General features: G+C 42.2%; 1 protein-coding gene across 5 annotated transcripts in view; it reads right to left on the reverse strand.

Moving 5' to 3' along the window:
- Positions 1 to 17,252, reverse strand: part of ABCA1 (ATP binding cassette subfamily A member 1) — a 93,295-nt gene extending 76,043 nt beyond the window's left edge. For 2 of the 5 annotated variants that reach the window (XM_039724045.1, XM_039724041.1), the window contains exons 1-2: positions 16,526 to 16,659; positions 302 to 445 (exon numbers count right to left, since the gene is read on the reverse strand). In XM_039724045.1, the coding sequence (XP_039579979.1) occupies positions 302 to 367 (66 nt within the window). In that variant the 5' untranslated portion in view covers positions 368 to 445; positions 16,526 to 16,659. Of the gene's footprint in view, positions 1 to 301; positions 446 to 7,431; positions 7,568 to 16,411; positions 16,660 to 17,140 lie in introns of those variants that run through there. The other 3 variants (XM_039724044.1, XM_039724042.1, XM_039724043.1) reach the window with 3 other exon arrangements.
- Between the last annotated feature and the right edge of the window lie 3,099 nt (positions 17,253 to 20,351).

Consider the following 20,351-nt stretch of genomic DNA (forward strand, 5'->3'; position numbering starts at 1 on the left):
CAGCAGTCATGCATCCTCTTTGCCTGATCTGACACCAGTGTTTCAGTACTCCAACACTCTCTGACACTGGAATTCAGGACAGAAGTCTTGAGCACCTTCAAGCCCTCTGGTTTCTGTCTACGCACCACTCTCTCCAGTTTGAATAGGGTCTTTCCAATGCCAGACAATCACTCAGCCAGGGATCACTAGAGGATGAACGTTAAATAAGATACAGGATGTTTCCTTGTTTTTCTTGAAAAGCTGTATAGTCATGTAAGCTACAAGACTTAAGATCTCAAAACACCCTTGGGCTAATACTTACAGTCTGTCTTCTTCTGTAGGTAAAGTTCTTCCACAGCAGCAATCCCAGCTGCGTCCAGAAAGCCATCTTCCTTCAGCAAAACCAAGAAGCTCCCTTTGTGTAGCAGCAGCAGTACACAGTACAAATGTTGTGGCCAGTCATTAACTAGTTAAAGAAAAGAAAAATAGGAAAAAAGTTGTAAGGGGAAAGTTCTGTCATTCAAAACAGAAAAGGTAACAAGACAGGCAAAGACAAGAGGCTGCACTCTGTGACCTTGCAGCCCCTCCATGGAACACCCCACTGCCTTCTTTCTTACCCCATGCTCTCCAGCCAAGTCTCATAGGTCTCAGTAAGCTCAGATTTAGACGCACTGTTTCTTATCTCATAGCCCCAAAGCACAAAAAGTGGTTTGTAATATAATTCTCTTATTTTCTGCCCCAGAAATTCCAAGAGCAAAGACAGCCCTGGATGAGAATAAGTAAGAGGCTTTGAAAAATGATTTAAACATCCCTCCAAAAAAAGATTGAACCACACAATTCAATACTTTTCCTTAAAGCCTCTTTCCATATACACTTTTATAATGGTGAAAAACTGTCTGCCAAATTAGAAAAACCTCTGTTTTGAAGTCCAGTCAACACTGCCTGTAGGAGAAACTGTTGTGCACTTAACAGGCAAGGGAGAAATGCCCATTCCCTTGAAAGTGACTAAAAAGGGCGCTAGGGTTGTTAACATTTAGATGAAATAAATGGAAAATTGTTGTGCGTTGTCTGTCTTGCTACAATATGAGAATATATAGGATTAAAAAATATTAATTATTTTAAAAAATTATTCTCTTTGGTGGCAATTAATAAGAGCATAGTATAGGCTTGGTACACATACCCTTCCAGGAAGGCTCAGTCTTAAAGGTGAGCTTTCATTATATTGGTTAAATGTCATCAAACCTTTTTCCAGAATTAATTCAGCATATCTTAATTTACTTGTGATTTTTAAGGCCAATTCAAATTAAGAGCAGTTGAATCCTAAGTGTCTGCACAGGAACTTAGTTAATCCACATTAAATTAATCCTGATTTATGTACCTGCATACACTCTGTTGACAGAATCAGCATTAAGAGGACAACTAGCAGTTGATTCAAACACACACAAAGAGAACCACTCTTTCCAATACCTGTTAAATTGGGAACACACACATTTGATTCTGGTGTCCCACATAACAGCATCCTAACCCCAAGATTCAGAGTTGCATGTCTGATTGCAAACTGCATTGAAAAGATTACCAAAAATACAAAAATGTGCTAGGAACATAAGACCTCCTCTGGCCAGGCCTACATTGGAGTAAGATTAGGCAAAAAATTAAGGATCTGAGCTTTGAGATGATGAACAATTGTCATCTTTAAGTCTCATCCCAAAGTAAATTCCATTACTACAATGACTTGCAGATTAAAAACTTGTCTCTTAATAATTTAGGTCTGTGTTAGAAAAGAAATTCTCTAATATGACTAACAAAAATAAACCAGTTACACTGAGTTTCACCAGTTACACTGTAGCACCACAACAGGCAAACTGTGCTTCTTAACACCAGTACAGAGAACCAAGGAGCAGCAATAGATGCCTACAAAACCTTACAAACTGAACCTCATACCAGCACACCAGAAACAGAGCATACAGTCATGGACTTCTTAACCTCTGCCAGGTGCTGCTCTAACTCACTGACAGGACCTCCACAGACCCTCCTTCACAGAGGGATTCACAGCTCATCAGGCAGGACAGCCATCCTTCCCTGCCCAGGGCATCCTGCTGTCTGGAACACCCTGACACTAACACATTGCAGATGCATGCACATCTGGCTGGTAGACCATTAATATCATACTTAGAGAAAGGCACTTGGCAGGCTGCTGGCACATCCACAGCAGGGAAAAAGCCTGCCATTTGAGGGGAATCTGAGAACAAATCCTGGCTCTGATGACTGCACCCATGCTCATGGACCCAAAGCACCCCTCTGCTTACAGCCTTTGATATACGGGGTGGGGGGGGTGTCTTTGAAGCACTTCCTCTTGATGTCAATATTACATATCTAAAGCTGCAATCAACCTAGCAACACAGCTAAGTAGGGAATTGTTACCTCTCCTTTGTACTACCTCCACTCTTAAGTTTCTGAATAGTATTTGGGGGATTTAGCAACACTTTTACTCACTCTGAAGAGAAACCCAGATTACTTCTCACAGGGTACACAGGCACTTACTGACCAATAATGTAGTACAAAAATCTTTTTAAGAGCACTAACATAATGGCTCTTTTCATGCATTTTTCCACAAGAATACTGGTACTGGTCTGTGGTCACAGACTTCCATTTGATTTTTGGTGCTCTCCACCATGCCACAAAACAACCTTTGCTGCCTGAGTCAAATCCTGCAGCTACTCGACAAGTTTGACATAGAGAAGCAGAGGACTGGAAGGGACTGTACAACCTTCTAACAGTCACGGATAGTTATGCAACAGCTGTTTTTTATCTTCAGAAGGCTGTTCAGAGTACCCACTCCATACTTCATTCTCAGGCCCCCAATACTATTAAATCTCTGCAAAAAAAAAAAAATTCCAATGTTTTCCAGAAATTAAAGCTAAACACCAAAACTCATAAGAATAAAGTACCACAGGAAGAGTACAAAAAGTATCCCATGGAGAGTCAAAGTGACTTTTGCTGCTCTCATCAATGGAATTAGACCCTATTCCTGCACCTTAATACCCTGCACAGAAACAAAACAGAAGTTCAACCAGTCTGTGGAATGAGCAAATCAAAGGGTAGCTGGTTTGAAAATTGAAATAACTGAAAATTCAGATACTCATCCTCTGCAACTGCAGTCATTCCACAGGATCCAGAACATGGAAATGCTGCTTTAGAGGCTCTAACATTCACCTCATGTTAGCAAACTGTAGTGAGCTACAGAGCATGTATTTAATCTTTTAACTCATCTCAGCTGAGCAGCCAGAAGCATGCACAGTCAGGAAGATTCAGCTGTGCCACCTGCTTGAACTGCAGCTCTCTGGAGTTAAACAAAACTTTACTGGGAACAAAGCAAATAATCTGGCCTGTTCTGCCTGGACAAAAGTTTTAAATTTCATAAAAATACTGACTTTTGAGGACTGTCCAGATGTAGGCATACCAGCTAAATCCCTGCATTAAAGTAGGGCATGGAGCCTAACAGTGGACTAACCACCAAGAGCACAACACCTGAGCCTGAAGTGTATCCAGTTCTTCCAGCCATGCTGGGTTACAGCTGCAATGACACTCTATGCCCCAGTCAGTATCTGTTACAGACCAAGTAACAGGTTTGTTAGTCACCTCTGATTTTCATCCACAGAGGCTGACACACTTGGTGCACTGCTGACACAAGGTTCACTTGAATAACTAATCCATCAGAAAAAGCACTCAGCAAACTAATACCAGAGGAAAATGGCTGAGCATCCTTTCAGATGTTCTTCCAACTCACAACAGGCAAGAACTACAAGCCAAAGATACAGAGAACTGATCAACCCAATGCTTCTAACTTGGCTAGAGCAGAAGTTCCACTTTATCTCCACTTCAGACCAGTCTGGTAAGTTCAACACAGCTGGGAAATACAATTTGATATTTAGTATTGCAGTGCCAAAACTGATAGTTTCCAATGATTGCTTTATCTCAGCTACGTAAAATTTTGAGCCAACAGCAGTGAGCACTCCTGACACTCACCCAGAACTCCCTGAAGCAGAAATACTGGTTTCTGTCTAGAGCAAGAAAAGCTGCAGGAATCCATCCCCAACAGCATTAGTTTTCCTGTGATATGAAGTACCACATTACAACACCCACCTGCACAATTAAAGAGAAGATTACATGCACTTGTCCCATGATCTGCCTTTGCAGAAGACTCTCTCCACATGACATTTCACCCTGCTGCAGAAATCCTGAACAGCCTCCCAACCTACACAGCTGCAATTTCATCTCATTTTCTGCAATTCAGAAAATTACTCAAGAGAAAGTTAGGCTACAGGGCAACCTCTGAAAATTATGACAATGAAATACATCCTTTGGCCAGCCCTTTCTTTCAAGAAAGGGTGCTAGCCACTATTTCAAAGCAGAATGGCTGTTGAAAAGTCCATTAGCTGGTATACCAACAGTCTCCAAACCTAATCCCTCCTAAATAAATGTATTTTTTACAGTTGTAGATTTAGAAAGTAAAAAAGCTCAAGTGGCAGAAAATCAGTTCTCCACCCCCTTGCCTGGTGTCTGTATTAAGTAAACATAAAATAGCCTTCAAAGGCAGCTTTCTGCAAACAATGCAGTTGTTTGCTTTCTTTGGGGAGGCAAAAAAACCTTTCCCCTAGAGAAAAAAAAATTAATCACTATTTCAAGAGGGAACAAAGTGAACTTACCAAATCTTACAAGACTAGAACATTCCAAAGCTCTGGCAAGACACTATAGACAATTTAAACTATTTAAACTAAGTCCTTGTCAGCAGGTCTAAAAAGCTTTCACCAGTTAAGACTCAGTGGACTTCATGAAATAAGCTAGCAGCCCTCATCCTTTAAGTCACATTTTCCTTATCACAGAAGCTACCATCACTGGCAACTCTCCACAGATCAAGTGGCCATGGAGAGTACAAATCTAACAGCTACACATTATGCCCTCAGGAGCCAGCACTTACCTTTCTCACAAGCAGACACGATCTAGCACTTCTGCTTCCTGCCCCAGACAAAAAATTTGTACATCTGCTGAACTCCAACAGATCTTGTCTATACAAGTATCAAGTCAAATGAGACTCATTTTGGAAGAAAAGAAGCAACTAAAACAAACATTGTATTTCTGCAGAAATCCAGTCTTGTTTTGGAACACTGATAATTGTCTTGACATTTAATTTCTTTTAGGTAGTGTCAAGCTTCATTTTGTGAAGGAAACAATATCATGAGCAAAGTGAATTCTACAAATCCCAGATCTAGAGTCCCCCAGTGATCTTATGCCTTCAGTGGAGAGCAGATCCATCTCAGGATATGAAGGCAGGACAGAAGGGCCTCATCATGAACTGACATTCTGATTGTGCTGGTTTTGCGTTAAGTGATATTTGGTGAGGAGGGAAGAAGCCAGTCATGGAAGTGATTTTCTAAGAGAAGCTGCTAACAAGTTTCCTGTGTGCCCGACAAAACCAAACAGTAACTAGTTTTGAATATCGACACTTTGTTAAACCACTAGAAAGCCGAACACGCCTCTGCGAGCACACACATTAAAGAGGAATAAAGCCCGTGGAAAAGCTCTCTTCCGGCCTCTGGAGAAAGACCTTCCCGCTGTGGGAGCGGAGGCCGTGGGGCCGGGGCCGGGCTGCTGGCGTCCTGCCCCGCTCGGGGTGGGCGGCTGAGGCCAGGGCGGCCCTGCAGCCCCGCAGGGAGCGGCCCTGCGGCTGGATTAACACAGCAGGGCCCGGACACCGGCCATGCGGCCGATCCCTTCAGTGCGGCCTGAAAATCCATCACTCCACGGCTGCAGGGATCACATCTCCATCAGCAGGCCCCGGGCGAGATACTAACTCTTTCAATGCTTAAATAAGGCTGGCAGACCTTCAATCCTCCCTCGAGTGAGAGAAAAGGACAGAGTCAAGACATGTATAGGAACAACATGAAGACACCAAGGTCAATGAAGAAAGAGTCAAGTCCCAGATGGAAAGAGAATGAGGAGATGCCTTAAGTTTGGGCTGAAATGCTTTTGTAAGGCTGTAGAGAATGTAATTGGTGCATCAGACTCTTTTTCCTTATAACTCATTGAAAAGTATGGGGAGATGAAATGTTCAAAGACATGAGCAAAGGCATCTATGCTAAAGCAAGCAGATGTTGAAGTAGCTGTGACTCCATGAAAAGTTTGAACAGAGAGAGAGAAGAGGTTTTTTTCCCTCTGCCCCCAGGGAAAAAGGAGAAGACCTCTGTTCCCAGAGATGACTATCTCAGAGGTAGATAAAGAGAACCTTTGCACTTGAACGGCTCATCTTTAAAACAGTATCCCGTAAGTTGGCATGGCCCATAAATGCAGCTGTGGGAAAGCTGTGAAAGATGGGAGGGATATCACGATTGAAGATTCCTGGGCAGCTGCTATTAGTAGAAATTAAAAGCTACAAGAAAACCATGTTTGTGGAGAAGTCTCCATGGCTTGGCAAGAGAAACTCCTCTCTCTAAATGAACTGAAGAAAGACTATTCTAGAAGTAGATCTAGAATAGAACTGACTTAGAAGCCCCAAGTTTTGTCTCTTTACACTGTCAGTGAGAAAGAAAAGAGGGTGTGTGGAGGGGGAGGAGAAGTGTTCTAAAGGTTTTATTTTGATTCTTGTTACTCTTTCTTTTAGTTACTGTTAATACACTTTTCTTTATGCCCTTTTAAAGTTTTGAGCCTGTTTTGCCTTCCTCCTAATCCTACTTCACAGCAAGAAATGAGTCAGTATATTCTAGTGGGTGCACTAACATTTGGCCAGCACTGAACCATCACATTAACTGTTGCGTTGGCCAGGAAACCTTGAATTGGTGAACCAAAACCACTACACTGATCTACACAAGACAAACCACCAGAGGACTACTGGCCTGGATGGGCGCTAGTGTAGCAGAGGTGCAATTAAGTCTAGAGTTCAGAACTAAGTCCCCAGATCTCCCAAATCAAGGTCTAGCATCTTGGCCACTTCTCTGCCGAACACCAGGATTTCCCTTCTTCCAGCACAGTAGCTGTAACTAGAAAAACAGTATTGATCCCAATTATGTTAAGATTAGGCAGCTGTGGACAAGTGCAAGCTATTTTTGTCCTGCTGCTAGAGATCTAATTGGACATAAAATTCCCAGCAGGCAGTGGAAACAGGCAGTGAATAAAGAACCAAAAGTAATGTCCATTCTGTGACCTAAAGTCACTAAGCTGGCAAAACACAAAGGAAGAAAGCTGGCATTCCCATCAGTAAAACTTTCAAGTAGTCAAAAAACTCAAGACATCTACTGGAGCTCTAGGAAAGAGGGGAAACTGCCACCTGAACAATGACAATTTTATACAAATAACAGCGCCAATCTTTAAACTAAATCTTTTAACCCAAAGAGCCTGAAATAGGTTGCAAAACAGTGCCATAAAAAGCATTAGCAGCAGAGAGCTCAATCAACTCACCTAAAGCCACAAGCAAGCAGAAGCAGAGATTAGAATGAAACCATCAGATCCCACACATCCGTGTCCTGGCTTAAGCACTGTTGGAGTCTGTATCAGGCACAACCAGTGCAGGATCAGCAGCGGAGGTGTGAGCTTTGGACCTACGGGGTCTTGCCTGGGACACAGGATCGTTATCACTGGAGGCACACAGACAATAAAAGCTGGTCTTTCATAATCTCCCCACAGAGGACATTTCTCTCCCTTCTGCCAAATGCATAAGGAACGCGGAGTTTTCTATTTCATCTAAAGAGTTCTTCAGTGAGAAATGCTTTCCTCTTCAAAATCACCCAGGTCACACCACAGAGTTTATACCAACTCCTTGTTCCTAGCAATGTGATTGGAGACCTTCTGGATCAGCAGACAAGAATTTAATTAGGGTGACAAACAACAATATTTTAGTGGCAGGTCTTGGCAAGATCCTCTACTGGTTTACTTCCCACACTGACTACCTGGTCTTGGGTAAGGTAGTAAACAGATTCCAGTCTTGTTCTCCAGTGCTATCTAATATTGAAGGCAACTGGTAAATGACTTTCAACACGGCCATCCAGCTGAATTTGTTTTCCCTCTTTGAGGAGCATGTAAAGTTTGGTAAAACCAGCATTTAAAGGATAATGCCAAAATATCAGGAAGCTGATGAAGCAGCCTCATGGATTACCTCTAGCAACCTGCCACCTCTGGTCAAAGACACACAGGTCCCTACTCATCTACAGAACCCTTATGGCAGCATGCACACAGCTACAAAACACCAAATAAATAATTTCACACTGTTATTTAAGGGGGCTCCAACCTCACAGAATATTGGAGACAACCACTGGAAAAGGACTCCTTTCAGCACAGGCCAACAACAAAATACTTATTCACAACCTGCTTGAACTTCTGCTATGAAAACTAGTGACAGAACCCAAGCCCAGTATTAGGTTCTATTTGCTGCCCTAGGTACTACACAGAGAAGCAAGCCTCGATCTTGCTCTTAAACGACTCAAGGCCAACTCAATGTCATGTCAGGAACAGAAATCTGACTTCCCAACTCTTCAAGCAAAATGGCAAGGGGCTTCTAAAGTTATTTAGCTTTGGCATGAGAACTGAGCAAACAGGTATTTCGCAAGTCAGTATATTATGTGCTGGGTTCTTCTGAATGCTCCACTACGAACAGATGAGCAGATGACAATTTTGAAAGACCTGGCCCAAAATTAATACAATGAACACTGACATTCCTGGTACTAAACTGTTCAGAGTATCTAACTTGCCTCTCTTGTCAAACTCCAAGGATATATTTCTGAGACACTCGTGGGCCTATCCTTACCAATCAGCAAAAAAATCACATGGGACACTTCATCAAAGAGGAAAACACTAGCTTACAAACTGCCCCATAATAAAGACTGGACTACATTTTTCAGAGTCCTCAGTGCCTCCTTAAAACATTTAAACACATGCACATTTTCAAAAATGGTTGCTGCTTTACAACCTTCCCTTGTGACACAACATGCCAAGTAATTTTAAAAAACCTGTCACAGGTTAGCAATATCTGCCTAGCAGAATGACCACAACAACTCGTTCTCATTACTTCTAACATGCTTATAGAGGGCTCATTAATGAAAACAAACAAAACTCCAATGCAATGAAAGATGTCAAGTTTGCATGCACCATAGCTGGATTTACCCTAAGGAATGCACATGCAAGGGACTGTGGCATGCACTTAGGCAAGAGGATTGCTTAAGTGTCAAGTATAATATGCAAGATGAAATGCAGTCATCTATTTTACAAAAAAAACACAGCTTCCACTAAAAGATTGTGAAATACGTGAAGCATTTCAACTTCCAACATTACACTGAGTGTCCCCTACTTTGCCCATGGAAGAAAAAAAAAAGGCAAGAATCTAGTCCATTCTTTGGCAAAAACAAACACAAAATGTGATTTGCTTTATCACGGCCAATGTCCAAAGCTCCATAGTCCATATTAGCAGATGATTTTTTTCTTTTTTTTTTTTTGGCTCTCACAGAATGGCTCTTTTCTAGTGGAATGTAGAAATAATAGAACATCCTGCTAAAATAATAATTGCGACATTTGAGCTCAATTCATGCCATTAAGCTTTGATCTCTGATTGAGTATAGTATCATCAGCACACAGCCTGCAAAAGGCTGTGCTACACAGCCCCAGTCACTTTTCCCAGCTTTTGACACATTCTGTTGAAGGACAATAAAACTGCAACTACGAAAAAGGGGTAAAGAATTTCACATTACAAAAGGTACCTTTCTGTTTGGCAGCAATCACAAAGGGGAGAAGGAAGACACAGCCTCCCCGAGAAAGTAGCTTTCCCCCCCAAAAAAATCCACATACTTGGACAATGTTAGAACAGAAACACTTTGAACCACCACCCCTACACAGAACATTCTGGTCACTGAATCATTTATACTAATCAGACAGATACCTGGTTTTAAAAAGTGCAACAGTGACAGGTGCTCCATGATCCTACTGCAGAGTCACTGAAGCATCTGGCATATTTCTGTCTTCTTCTGAGCAAAGTTAGGAAGCCTTGTGCCCTTGTCATCACATTCATAAGGACTTTTTTGGAAAGGAATGACTTATCCTATATCTTGCTTTAGGAACTTGCTGTTTATCTTCAGACAAGATAAGGACACCAACGGTGTTCAATACAAGATTAAACTGAAGTTTAAGTGTATACCTGCCCTGTAACATCAAAAGAAACTGTAGTATTATTATTTTTCTCTCCATCTTTGCCATTTGGGAACATCGTGCCATAAACCAGCACGTATTTTCAGTAACAGAGCAGAACACAACATGGCTTATAGTGTAGAGAACATCACAGTGGTGCCTTTGAGATTCAGAGGCAAAAAGAATAAGCTGTCTGTTAAATTTGATATCTACACAAGTGCACTGATATCTGTGGCACAGCCATAAGTAACAGCAAACAAAACAAAAATATCCCTGAAATATGCAGAAAAACATCAGCCAAAAAAAAGCCTCTAGCACAATGAAAGGAAATGACATTGACGAAAGAAAGTAATAAACTGGCAAAGTCAGTATTTAGCAGCCATTGTCAGCTTGAGCAGAGTTGGAGTCTGTAAAGCCTACAAGACCTCAGCTCCCACATAGCTACCATCCAACTGTGCTGATATGGGAGATGGTAATCCACTAAAGTGACAAAGAGATGCCCAAGTACTTTTGAAATCAGTGAGTGTCAGACGAATCTATAAAGAGGAATGAAATTATGATCAACCTTGGCAACCCATACAGAACTTCAATAACCACTTATCTCTAAAGTTATTCATAGAAGAATATGAAAATAGCTGGCACACATGATAAGGCAACCCACATACCTGCTGAGTCAGGTGTGGCACAGGGCAGTTAGCTCGGAGCACTGCCAGAAAGCATGCGACAATCTTCCCGTTTTGCCTGATCCACAGAGCTAACAGTTGTTACTCTCAATTTCTATTCTTCAGCTCCAGCTGCACTCCCCCACGACTGAAACTTCAGTCCTTAGGGTGAGCATGGCAGTTAAAGCCATGTAAAGCAGGCTAATATATACTTAATTCAACACCATGCACAGACATATCCAGGAAGGAAGGATGGCAGAATTTGTGCAAGTCCTAAACTCCACCTCTGTAATTCAGAAATATTTTCAGGACAGAGCTCCATTAGTTTGCTCTTAAAGCTTCAAGGGACTAAACATAGAGCTGAAGAGCTGTGGTCTACTAAATTTCAACCAAATTACTCCAAACAGCAGGTAAGTGCAGAAGTAGAATGAAGTGCAAGAAGCAATAGGCTTACAAAAGAGCAAGGTGAGGAAAAATAAATTTTGCAAGTTTTTTATGGATATAGGATTCAAAACATACTTTTTTTACATTAAGTTTAGAATATACTTAATAGTGTTGAATAAGGAGCCAAAGAACACTGCAACAGACAACCCTATTTTGCAATTATATCTGGCTTTATATATATGAAGGTAATTGGAAGAATAGATGTAGAGATGAATATTAAGAGTATGTCACAAGAACATGGAATGCAGCTCTGGGAAACATGGCTGGCAATCAGAAGAACAACAAAAATTATCTGGGAAAAATAAAATCTGTAGAAATATGAAAACTGATGGTAGACAGGTGGTTGTATTAGTTTGCTAAAAGAAAGAACCAAGTCCAGATCTCTCCAAACACAGTAGAAAACCTCTTATTGTTTACTTTAGCAAGAATATTTAAATATAGCTTTGAGAGAGATGGGAAGCAAAGCAGTAAGAACTGCTACTCTAATTTAATAGGGTAAAGAATAATTAAAATATCTAAAATACCTTAAAACAAATAAATTTAATAAAAAGCATTTTTGCCATTGGCAGAATAAAAATACAAATGCAGAATCCATTCAATTCAGTTTATTAAATAAGAACATCGCATTCAGAAGAAGAGTAGATTTCGAACTTTGGCTCCTGTACTAGTATCACAAATAAATATGCATGTATCTGCATTCAGAAAAGCTCAGTGCTGCTTTATTATTTGGATGAGGGAAGTTCTGGGTTTTTTTAAATCACTCAGGTTTGGTCCTAACTATTTGTATTGGCAGTCATAGTCAAACTCCTGTTGCAGGAACATAATTAAAATAACAGGAAGAGAGAAAAGGCCACCAATAGATCCCCAATATATAATATCAATATATTCCTCATTAATACAGCTCTCAGAATATTTATGACAACTTGTTTCTTTTTAAGGCACAAAAAATTCAGCTGTAAAAACAGGTATATCTCTAAAAACATTGGACTTAAACCCAGCTTGCTGACACTAGCAACAGAGCATGAAGTCTCCCAAAAAAAGATGCGCTACCTGCTGAATGCGAGAAAAAACACACTTTGACTTCTACCATAAAGAGTATAAACTTTGGTCATGCCATTACTAGAGCAATAGTGAAAGTAGATAAGAGGAAACAGTCAAGTCATCACAAGAAGGGCAGAGGGGCTGGGGTCCAAATTTTCCTGGTCCCTAACCTTGCTCTTGTCACCTACATCACCAAAACTGCTGCTCCGCGACCTTCCACCTGGCTTAATTTTGACCTTTATTAATTTAACAAGTACTATGCTAATGAATATTAGCTGCATGGCTTGCTTGCTCCCAGGAACATCCACTCATTTGGAAACAGACTAGTAAACAGCAAGTTGTTTCAGAGAGTCAAGCAAGTAAAGTGCTAACAGGTTTTGGCCAGCTGTCTTCCACACAACCCTGCCTGCTACTTGCTAAAAAGGAGACCAGATGCCCAGAATGATCTCTGAACTGTGTGGTAAAAGGCTCAAACTTACTTCTTTCACAGAGAACTACCTAGCCCAAGCCAGAACACTCTTAGAAAGGCTCTTTGCTCTCATTTTTCTGTCCAACTCCAAATGTTCTCTAACAAAGTCAGCATAACACAAACCAATCCCATTGCATTAGGCAGAGCTCTGCTAAGCAACACTCCTCCAGAAAAATAACAGAAGAGGAAAAAGGTCAGCTTGTATGTGGATACTTATGGCATTCAAACTGACATGCATTTTTATTACCTATGATCAAGATTTTTTGCTAATAACCCACGATTAAAGATCTGAATGCTCCCATTTTTCCTGCAGCGTTAGCCAGTTGTGCCAGGAATGTTGTATCAACAGTTTTCCATCCTACTCTGTCCCTCTCTTGGACCTTGAAGCAAGCAAAAATACTTTTTCTCCCCATCAAAAATGCAAAAAAAGACAGGACTAGTTTTGCTTCCAATTATTTTAAAGAAAGGGAAGAGGGTACTTTAGGTACTCCATTCAGTAGTTTTATTCATGGTATTTCTTCTGAATTATCTGTATGACTTTTGTGTAATCAACACAAGCAAGGCACGCAGCTACAGAATGAGACATTTTAACTTTTGGGTTTTTCTGTGGTGATCATCTTTTAAACACTAGAAGCAGAGTCTTACCAGGGTATTTTTTATCTATACTCTTAGTATCAGCAACTGCAGATGCACATGCTCACTAACTACACCGAAAGTTTCTAGCATTGAGAATCAAATCCTTAGCTGGCATAAATATGAAATAATCTTAGAGTAAATTTCTTCCATGTCACACCTGAAGAAAGCAGGCAGAGTCCCTAGCAGCCTCAGATAATCAAGGAAAACCAATCTTATACATAGTGTCTCACTAAACATAGTAAACTCTGACTCTAGCTCCTCTCACAGGAATCATCAAGAATAACCAGCAAAAGAGAACCATGATAATGTTTGGTCAGCCACAGCCTCTGGACTTATTTCAGGATTTGGTGTGTTGCCTAGCCTAGAAGACCTACATAAACACTGAGGGTGCCTGCTTCAAGGTTATTCAAACAAAGTGGTAGTTTGGGTCCCTCTCTGCTCCCTTCTGTCATCATCTTTGTGCTGGCACCAGTGCTCACAAAACCATGAGAAGACTCTGAATACAGGATGCTGGGGTGAAAAAAATAAAAAAAAACAAAACCACCAACCACGCAAAAAGAGGAGAGTTTGTTTTCAATTACTCACCCTGGGTTGGTGAACTCCAGTGCCTGCACAAAAGATGAAACACACAGAGAGAGAAAAGAATAGGTAGACCAGGGGAAATAAAGCAGGTCCATTAGTAACTCACTAGCAACCTTCAATTACTCTGGATTAAAGTTCTGGAGAAACCACACCCTAAGAAATACTGTGCCTACATGGTGCAATGCACATTATAAACACTAGCACAGCTGATCGTATTTGGCCACAGATGGATGAGTTCAGTACCAATCCTCCTTCTGCTCTGTCTTTGTGAGTCTAACTCTGCCAGGTGAAGTCAATGGTGAGAGAACAGCCTTGCAGAAATGTAGCCAAGAGAAGACTTCCTTCTTGAAATATGTGTATTACACTTGACTAACAGGTGAGAATTCTTCAACACAGAATCCGCACAGAAGACCTGCTGTTACTTTGTTTAAGTCACTAAGGCTTATTCCTGAATGATATATCCCAAATCTGGTACCAGATCAACTAAGTCTCTAATCACACCAATACAGCACTGAGTGATGTTTGAATTAGAAAAAAAATTAGCATTACAAAAAAGGTTTGCTAACAGCTGCCTATGGCACACTGATTTATAAATGCGCCTCAGCCTCTGTGCAAGAAGAGACCATTACGAAACTTTCAACATGCTTGCACTGCTATGTGGCTCTATTCAGAGAAAATTTGGAACTAATATCCAAAAGATTACCATGACTCCTAGAAACACTAAAATCTTACATATAACTGCACCCAAGGTGTTTATGTCATGTAACTATCATATGGCAACATGTTCTTCAGCAACAACTTATTGGGGGAAAGTTATTATAAATAATTTTGGGCTAGCTGCTGGATTATTACACTCTAATGAAATATTACAGCAAATTGTGATTTTTTGTAGCCCAGAGATCAGCTAGTAACCCCTTCAGAATACTTACAATGAGCTAAAAAACCATTATATTTTATTATTTAATGCTAAATATTTTCAAGAGGTTCAACTTATAACACATGTGTTCCATGCTGCCAAACTTATAGCCCCATCTTTTTTGTTAAGGGCTGACTTCTAATTTTTACCATAATCAGCCCTACTAAATTATGATTACAAGAAAAAATGTGCTTCATGTCCTGAGTAAAGGCATCAAGCTCCTGCCCACACCAGATATAGACTGTGTCACACAATTCACTCTTACATAAATTAAAATTCAAATGTGCACAATGACGACCCACCCAAAAAATCATTTTTATCTGTTAAATCAGTAAAACACTGCAAAGTCCCAGGTACTACCCATTTAGCCTAATATCCTACTGTGTCATCACAGAATCACTGATTTGAGGAAAGTTGTCAGCATATGTTGCCATTCTCACTTGTAAGGGAGTCAAGCTGAGCCACAAGCACCAAGCACAAAAAAGCATTTGCACTGAATGTTCACTACCATGACCCCCTTTCAAAGCTGAGCAAGACTGCTCCATTACAATAGCCTTTCGACAGCAGGCTTGACCATCTGTTAATGGAACATCCCCAAGACCCGGCTCTTCTCCGCAACACAAGGACCAACTCATTTTCAAAGGTGAAAATAAATTTTAATGCATTAATCCATAGCAGTAATTTTCAACGTTCAGTTCATTTTAGGCTTTCATCTAGAAGATGTTTACACTCCTCTGGCTTCACCGAGGTCTATTCCAACACACTTGAAATCAACTTTGATCCTTTAAGTATGTTTTTGTACAGCCTTTAAAATCTCCCAGGCCATCAGCTGGGGGGAAAAGGGGCACTTCTGGTTAAAACTAGGAAAAAGTAGGGTTTAATAAGGACTTTTAATTTAGAATCCGAGTATCTTTCCAGACAGGTTTCAAGCATCTGGGCTGCTGTGCAGCTCGTCTTTTGTAACAGCCTGGTGATAGGTTGCAGTGTAGCACTCCAGACTTCACAACAGTCTAGCACGCAGCAGTACGATTTGTTGCATACAACTGAGCCTCCTGCCCATCACAAAGGCAGCCACATCGATTTTTTATTTTTACACTCCCCCCCATCCCAAGGCCCTCCCTTTATCCCACCCCCGCGACTTTACAGGATTCACGTAGGAGTGAAGGGGATGAAAACCCTCCCGTTATCTTCCAGCACCCAGCGGGGCCGGGAGAGGCAGCGGTAAGGTGAGCCACCCTCCGCGAGCGCTGCCAAGTCAGAGTCGCCCCGCGCAGGATAAGCTAAAATAAAATAACTATTTTTTTAAAAAATAAGCATACACAACCACGCCCCACACACACACACACACACACAAAGACTATCAGCTCCTCTCCGATGCACCGCTACGCCGTAAACTATCTTCCGAGCCGCGCTGCCGACAGTCTCGGCAGGCAACACGTCGGAAGACGAACACCCTAAAGCATTAAGAAAATAAACAGGCAAAACCCCAAAACAATAGCAAAGCACACCCACACACACCCCCACGCATTTGTGTTTTCCCTCTAGCTTTGCGCCGTCCGTTCCAGGCGGAGAGGGGACAAGTGGGGAGCCTCCCCGACAGCTGCCCGGGATGCGTCCTTCCCCGCCGCCTACCTCCCCGGCCGGCAGCCGCCGTCGGTCCCGAGGGGAGCCGCCGCCTGCTCCGCGCCGCGATCCCCTCCGGCTCCGCTCCCGGCCCCGACGCCGGCCCCGCTGCCGCTACCGGGCGCCCCCGCCCCGCAGAGCCTTTTATAGGGGCGGCGCGGAGCTGCCCCCGCGGGCCAGCCCGCCCCTTCCACGGCCGGGGCCGCCCCGCGCGCTGCTTTTCTCCTCCCTCCGGGGTCCTCTCGCCGTCGCCTTTTCTCGTTTCTGTTTGCCCTTTCCTTTCTTCTTTTTCTCCTCTCCTGTCCTCCATGGGTGTCCCCCCCCACAACCCCTTTTTTTTTCTTTTCCCTCGGCGGCGGCTGCTATTGGGAAGGTGGGGGAGTGCGCGGCGATTTGCATGTGGGCGTGCACACTGCAGCCAAAAACAAGCTGCGAGGATGCGTGTGTCCGCCCCGGCGCCGTTCAGCGGGACGGCGCGCCGTGCGCTACCCGCACTCGTTGCTTTTTGTGAAACTCCGCGCTCCCAGGTGCGTCAAGAAGCATCCCAGCCCCTCGCGTTGCCTCCCGGGCGTATCTTCCCGGGGACTGTGGGAAGAAAGAGCAGAAACCCGGGCATGGAGTTACCTGCGAAGTGAGTGTGCTCCAGCCCCCACGTCTCCAGGCCTGCACCGCTCCCCGCATCTCCCGAGCTGAGCCGGTACAAACTGGGCACAGATCCGTCCTCAGCTGTACAGCTGCGGAGGTACGGAGTGTACCAAGAGTGTTAGCCTGAAAGGAACCAATCGATGATAAACAGCTTCAACAGGACCAGATGCCCTGTACTCCATTACAGCGATAAAAAGGCAAGGAACTGTGAAAGGTAACACTTAGATAGATAGGCACAAATGAGGATGAATTCAGTTGTGTCATTTTATGGAGGAATTTACAACTATTCACAAACTTTATAAAAACAAATCTCAATTTGTTTTTAACAGTTCACAGTGAGGAAGCTGACTTCCTCCAAATACAAAATCCATGAATATTGATAGTGTGTTTTGTTTACCAGAGAAATGGCCTGGTCTTAGCAATATTATCTGGTTGCTGAAGGTGTCCTCCGACATGAAGTCCTCCCGTAGAAACCACCCATCATGCAAACCCTTCCAAATTTTTTGCTTGTTACATATCAGGAGCCGTGTAAAATCATGCAGTGCAATTTGTGAAAGTATAGCAGTGCATTTTCAAGGCATAAAATGCTCTGTGAATGAAAACAAGTAATGTACAAAAGGCAGGCAACTCTAAATTATGATTCCCTCTACAAACATAATGCACTGCCATTTCTCTTCTGCAGTGAAGTGGTTGATGTTTTCGTTCATGCTGTTAATGCTTTGCCTTATTGTGAGCAATCTGGATGACACATGGTTACTGAGGGAACCATATCTTCAGGTTTCCTGGCTTTTATTTCCATGCTTAGACTACCACAATGGTATTTTTTCAAGTGGCACAGAAATGCCAATACCTGAAAGCAAATTCCAGAGAGCTCAGGCAGATTGTAATCTGACGTCACGCATTGGAGAATCATAGATAGCAGTGAATATTCCAGTTAATAACGCAGACCCTTCTACACTGAATAAAAGATGACACATTCATATTCACTGTGACCCTAGCTCCTTCCCTCAGTACCTGTGTGTTAACATCTCACAAAAGGGCTAAGGGCAGGACAAAAGAAACAAGTACCTGATTCTGACCATGGTTTCCCAGTGTAGCTGCTACATAATTTCACTGACTTCAACAGATTCTTTCTGATTGTGCCTTCACCTGGTGGTAAAACTGAAATAAAAACGAGGACTTTATTTAGTGTATAAATGCAGCTGTGTGTTTTTCACCATATGCTAGAGCTTTGCATTTTACACATTTCCAAATATTGCTGGATTGTAATTTTGAATTCTAAAACAAAGAATTTCTGCATGGTTAGTCACAACACAGGGAGAAAGAGCACATTTAGTTTACAATCAACAAAGCATTATGCCTCATCCCACATAAAGAGAGGTTTGAAAGAGAGGTTATATTGGGTGGAATTTTTTAAAGAATTAGTGATTTAACTTCAGTGGAAACATCTCTGTCAATACTGAAGAGCTGACAATTGCTCTGCTAGTGATGTCTATTTTAACCTAGGTTCCTCTAAGGAAAGTGTGAATTCCCAAAATTCTGGGAGCTGGTGCCAACAATTAAAACATTTGAACAACATTTTCCAATATGACAGCTAATACACAGCTGTTTATGAGGAGTGAACAGAGCATTTGCTTTATTTTGTTCTGTTAAAATACCTGTAGGATGGTGGAAAATCCTTGTGCACCACTGGATATCATTTCCCCAGTTTAGCTTCTCCTTGTGGCATGGCAGTGATGTGAGGTCAGTGTGGGACAAGCATTGGCAAGTGGTACAAGAAGGATGAGAGGGGAAGGCAAGTAGGCTGTACAAAGTCAGTAGCAACACTGCAAATAGCTTCTAAGAATAACGTTTGAGATCTCAGGGCAAACAAGCAAATGTGACTCCTGTAGATTTCTTGAAGATATTTGTACCTCCCAACTCTTTCATGCACAGCAAATATTCTGGTTTCTGTCTCCTGTGGAAGCTATGATAGGTCTTTGCAGATAAAGCAGTCTCACATGGGACTTCCTGCTTAATTTAATTTATTGATGTCTAACACAAAATTTCAACTACTGATTTAGATACAGAGAGGAAAAAGGCAGAGATAAACAAACACTTAGGGAAAGACTTTTCTCTTTCCTTCCCAAGCTCAAGGTAAGCACCTCGCCTACCCCTTTCTGGTCTTGACATCCCTTGCTTTCAATAGGTGTTACAATCAGTCCCTTTGCCCCAATTCTTTCTGTGAGGCGCTGGGCAATGTGAATAGTTGGGATCAGTGTGTAATGGTTCTTTCTGCTGTTGTTCGCTTCTTACTCATTTTCCTCCACTGCTTCTTGCCTTTCTATTCCACTGTTTCACAGTGAGTCCTCTGTGTGCCACAGTTCCCTACAGGGTGTTCCTTCTTTGGCATGGTGTGGCTCTGTCCAAGACTGTTCTTTCCATGTGTCTCCTCCACTTTGTTCATCTCACAGATATCACATTTTCTCCAGCGTCTCCTGTCCTAGGGGCTGCTCTTTTTTAAAATATGTTTGAGCAGAAGTGCCATGTGCTGCTTTCACCTAGCTGAAGTTTTGGCATGCAGTGGGTTGTTTTCATCCCTTTCAAAATGTCTGACAGCTGCTGTAACTGGCAGAGAGGAGTTCATGGCCTCTTCCCTTGCAGCTTCCAATACTAAAGGCCTGCCAGTTATGCCCAATATGCAGTTCACATGACATGCACTTTCAGATAAGACCTGATCCTTTGTATTTTTCCAAAAGCTAGTCCTCTCCCATTCTCCCATTACATTGGCTTTGAACAAGCAGCCCCCAGCAGGGTCCAAGGCTGGGTGGAAAGGAGGGCTGCAGACCAGAAGAGGGGCTGTAAGCTGCACCAGTTACTGAGAGGTCAGAGGACATGTAAATTTCTGTTCATGGAAAAGACATTATGTAGTGGAATGAAGGGGTGGAACTGAAAATAGGAAAACACGCTGTGTTCTCACAGGAGGAAGTGAGGAGGAAGTTGTTTCTTTGTACTTGTAACTTCTACAAGGCAAAACACAACATTGTTAACTCTGAAAGATTGATGTTTCCTAATGTCAGGATACTACAGAAGACTGCTTAGACAAGCACACCAAGAAATGTCTTGGTATAAACCAAAGGTTTCAGCAATAAAGAAAGCCACAGTTTAACAGTTGTCAGCTCTTAAGATATTTCATCTGGAAAAGCAAGTT

This window comes from Passer montanus, unplaced genomic scaffold, assembly GCF_014805655.1.
Source record: "Passer montanus isolate IOZ18808 unplaced genomic scaffold, ASM1480565v1 scaffold52, whole genome shotgun sequence".
Taxonomy (NCBI): Eukaryota; Metazoa; Chordata; class Aves; order Passeriformes; family Passeridae; genus Passer; species Passer montanus.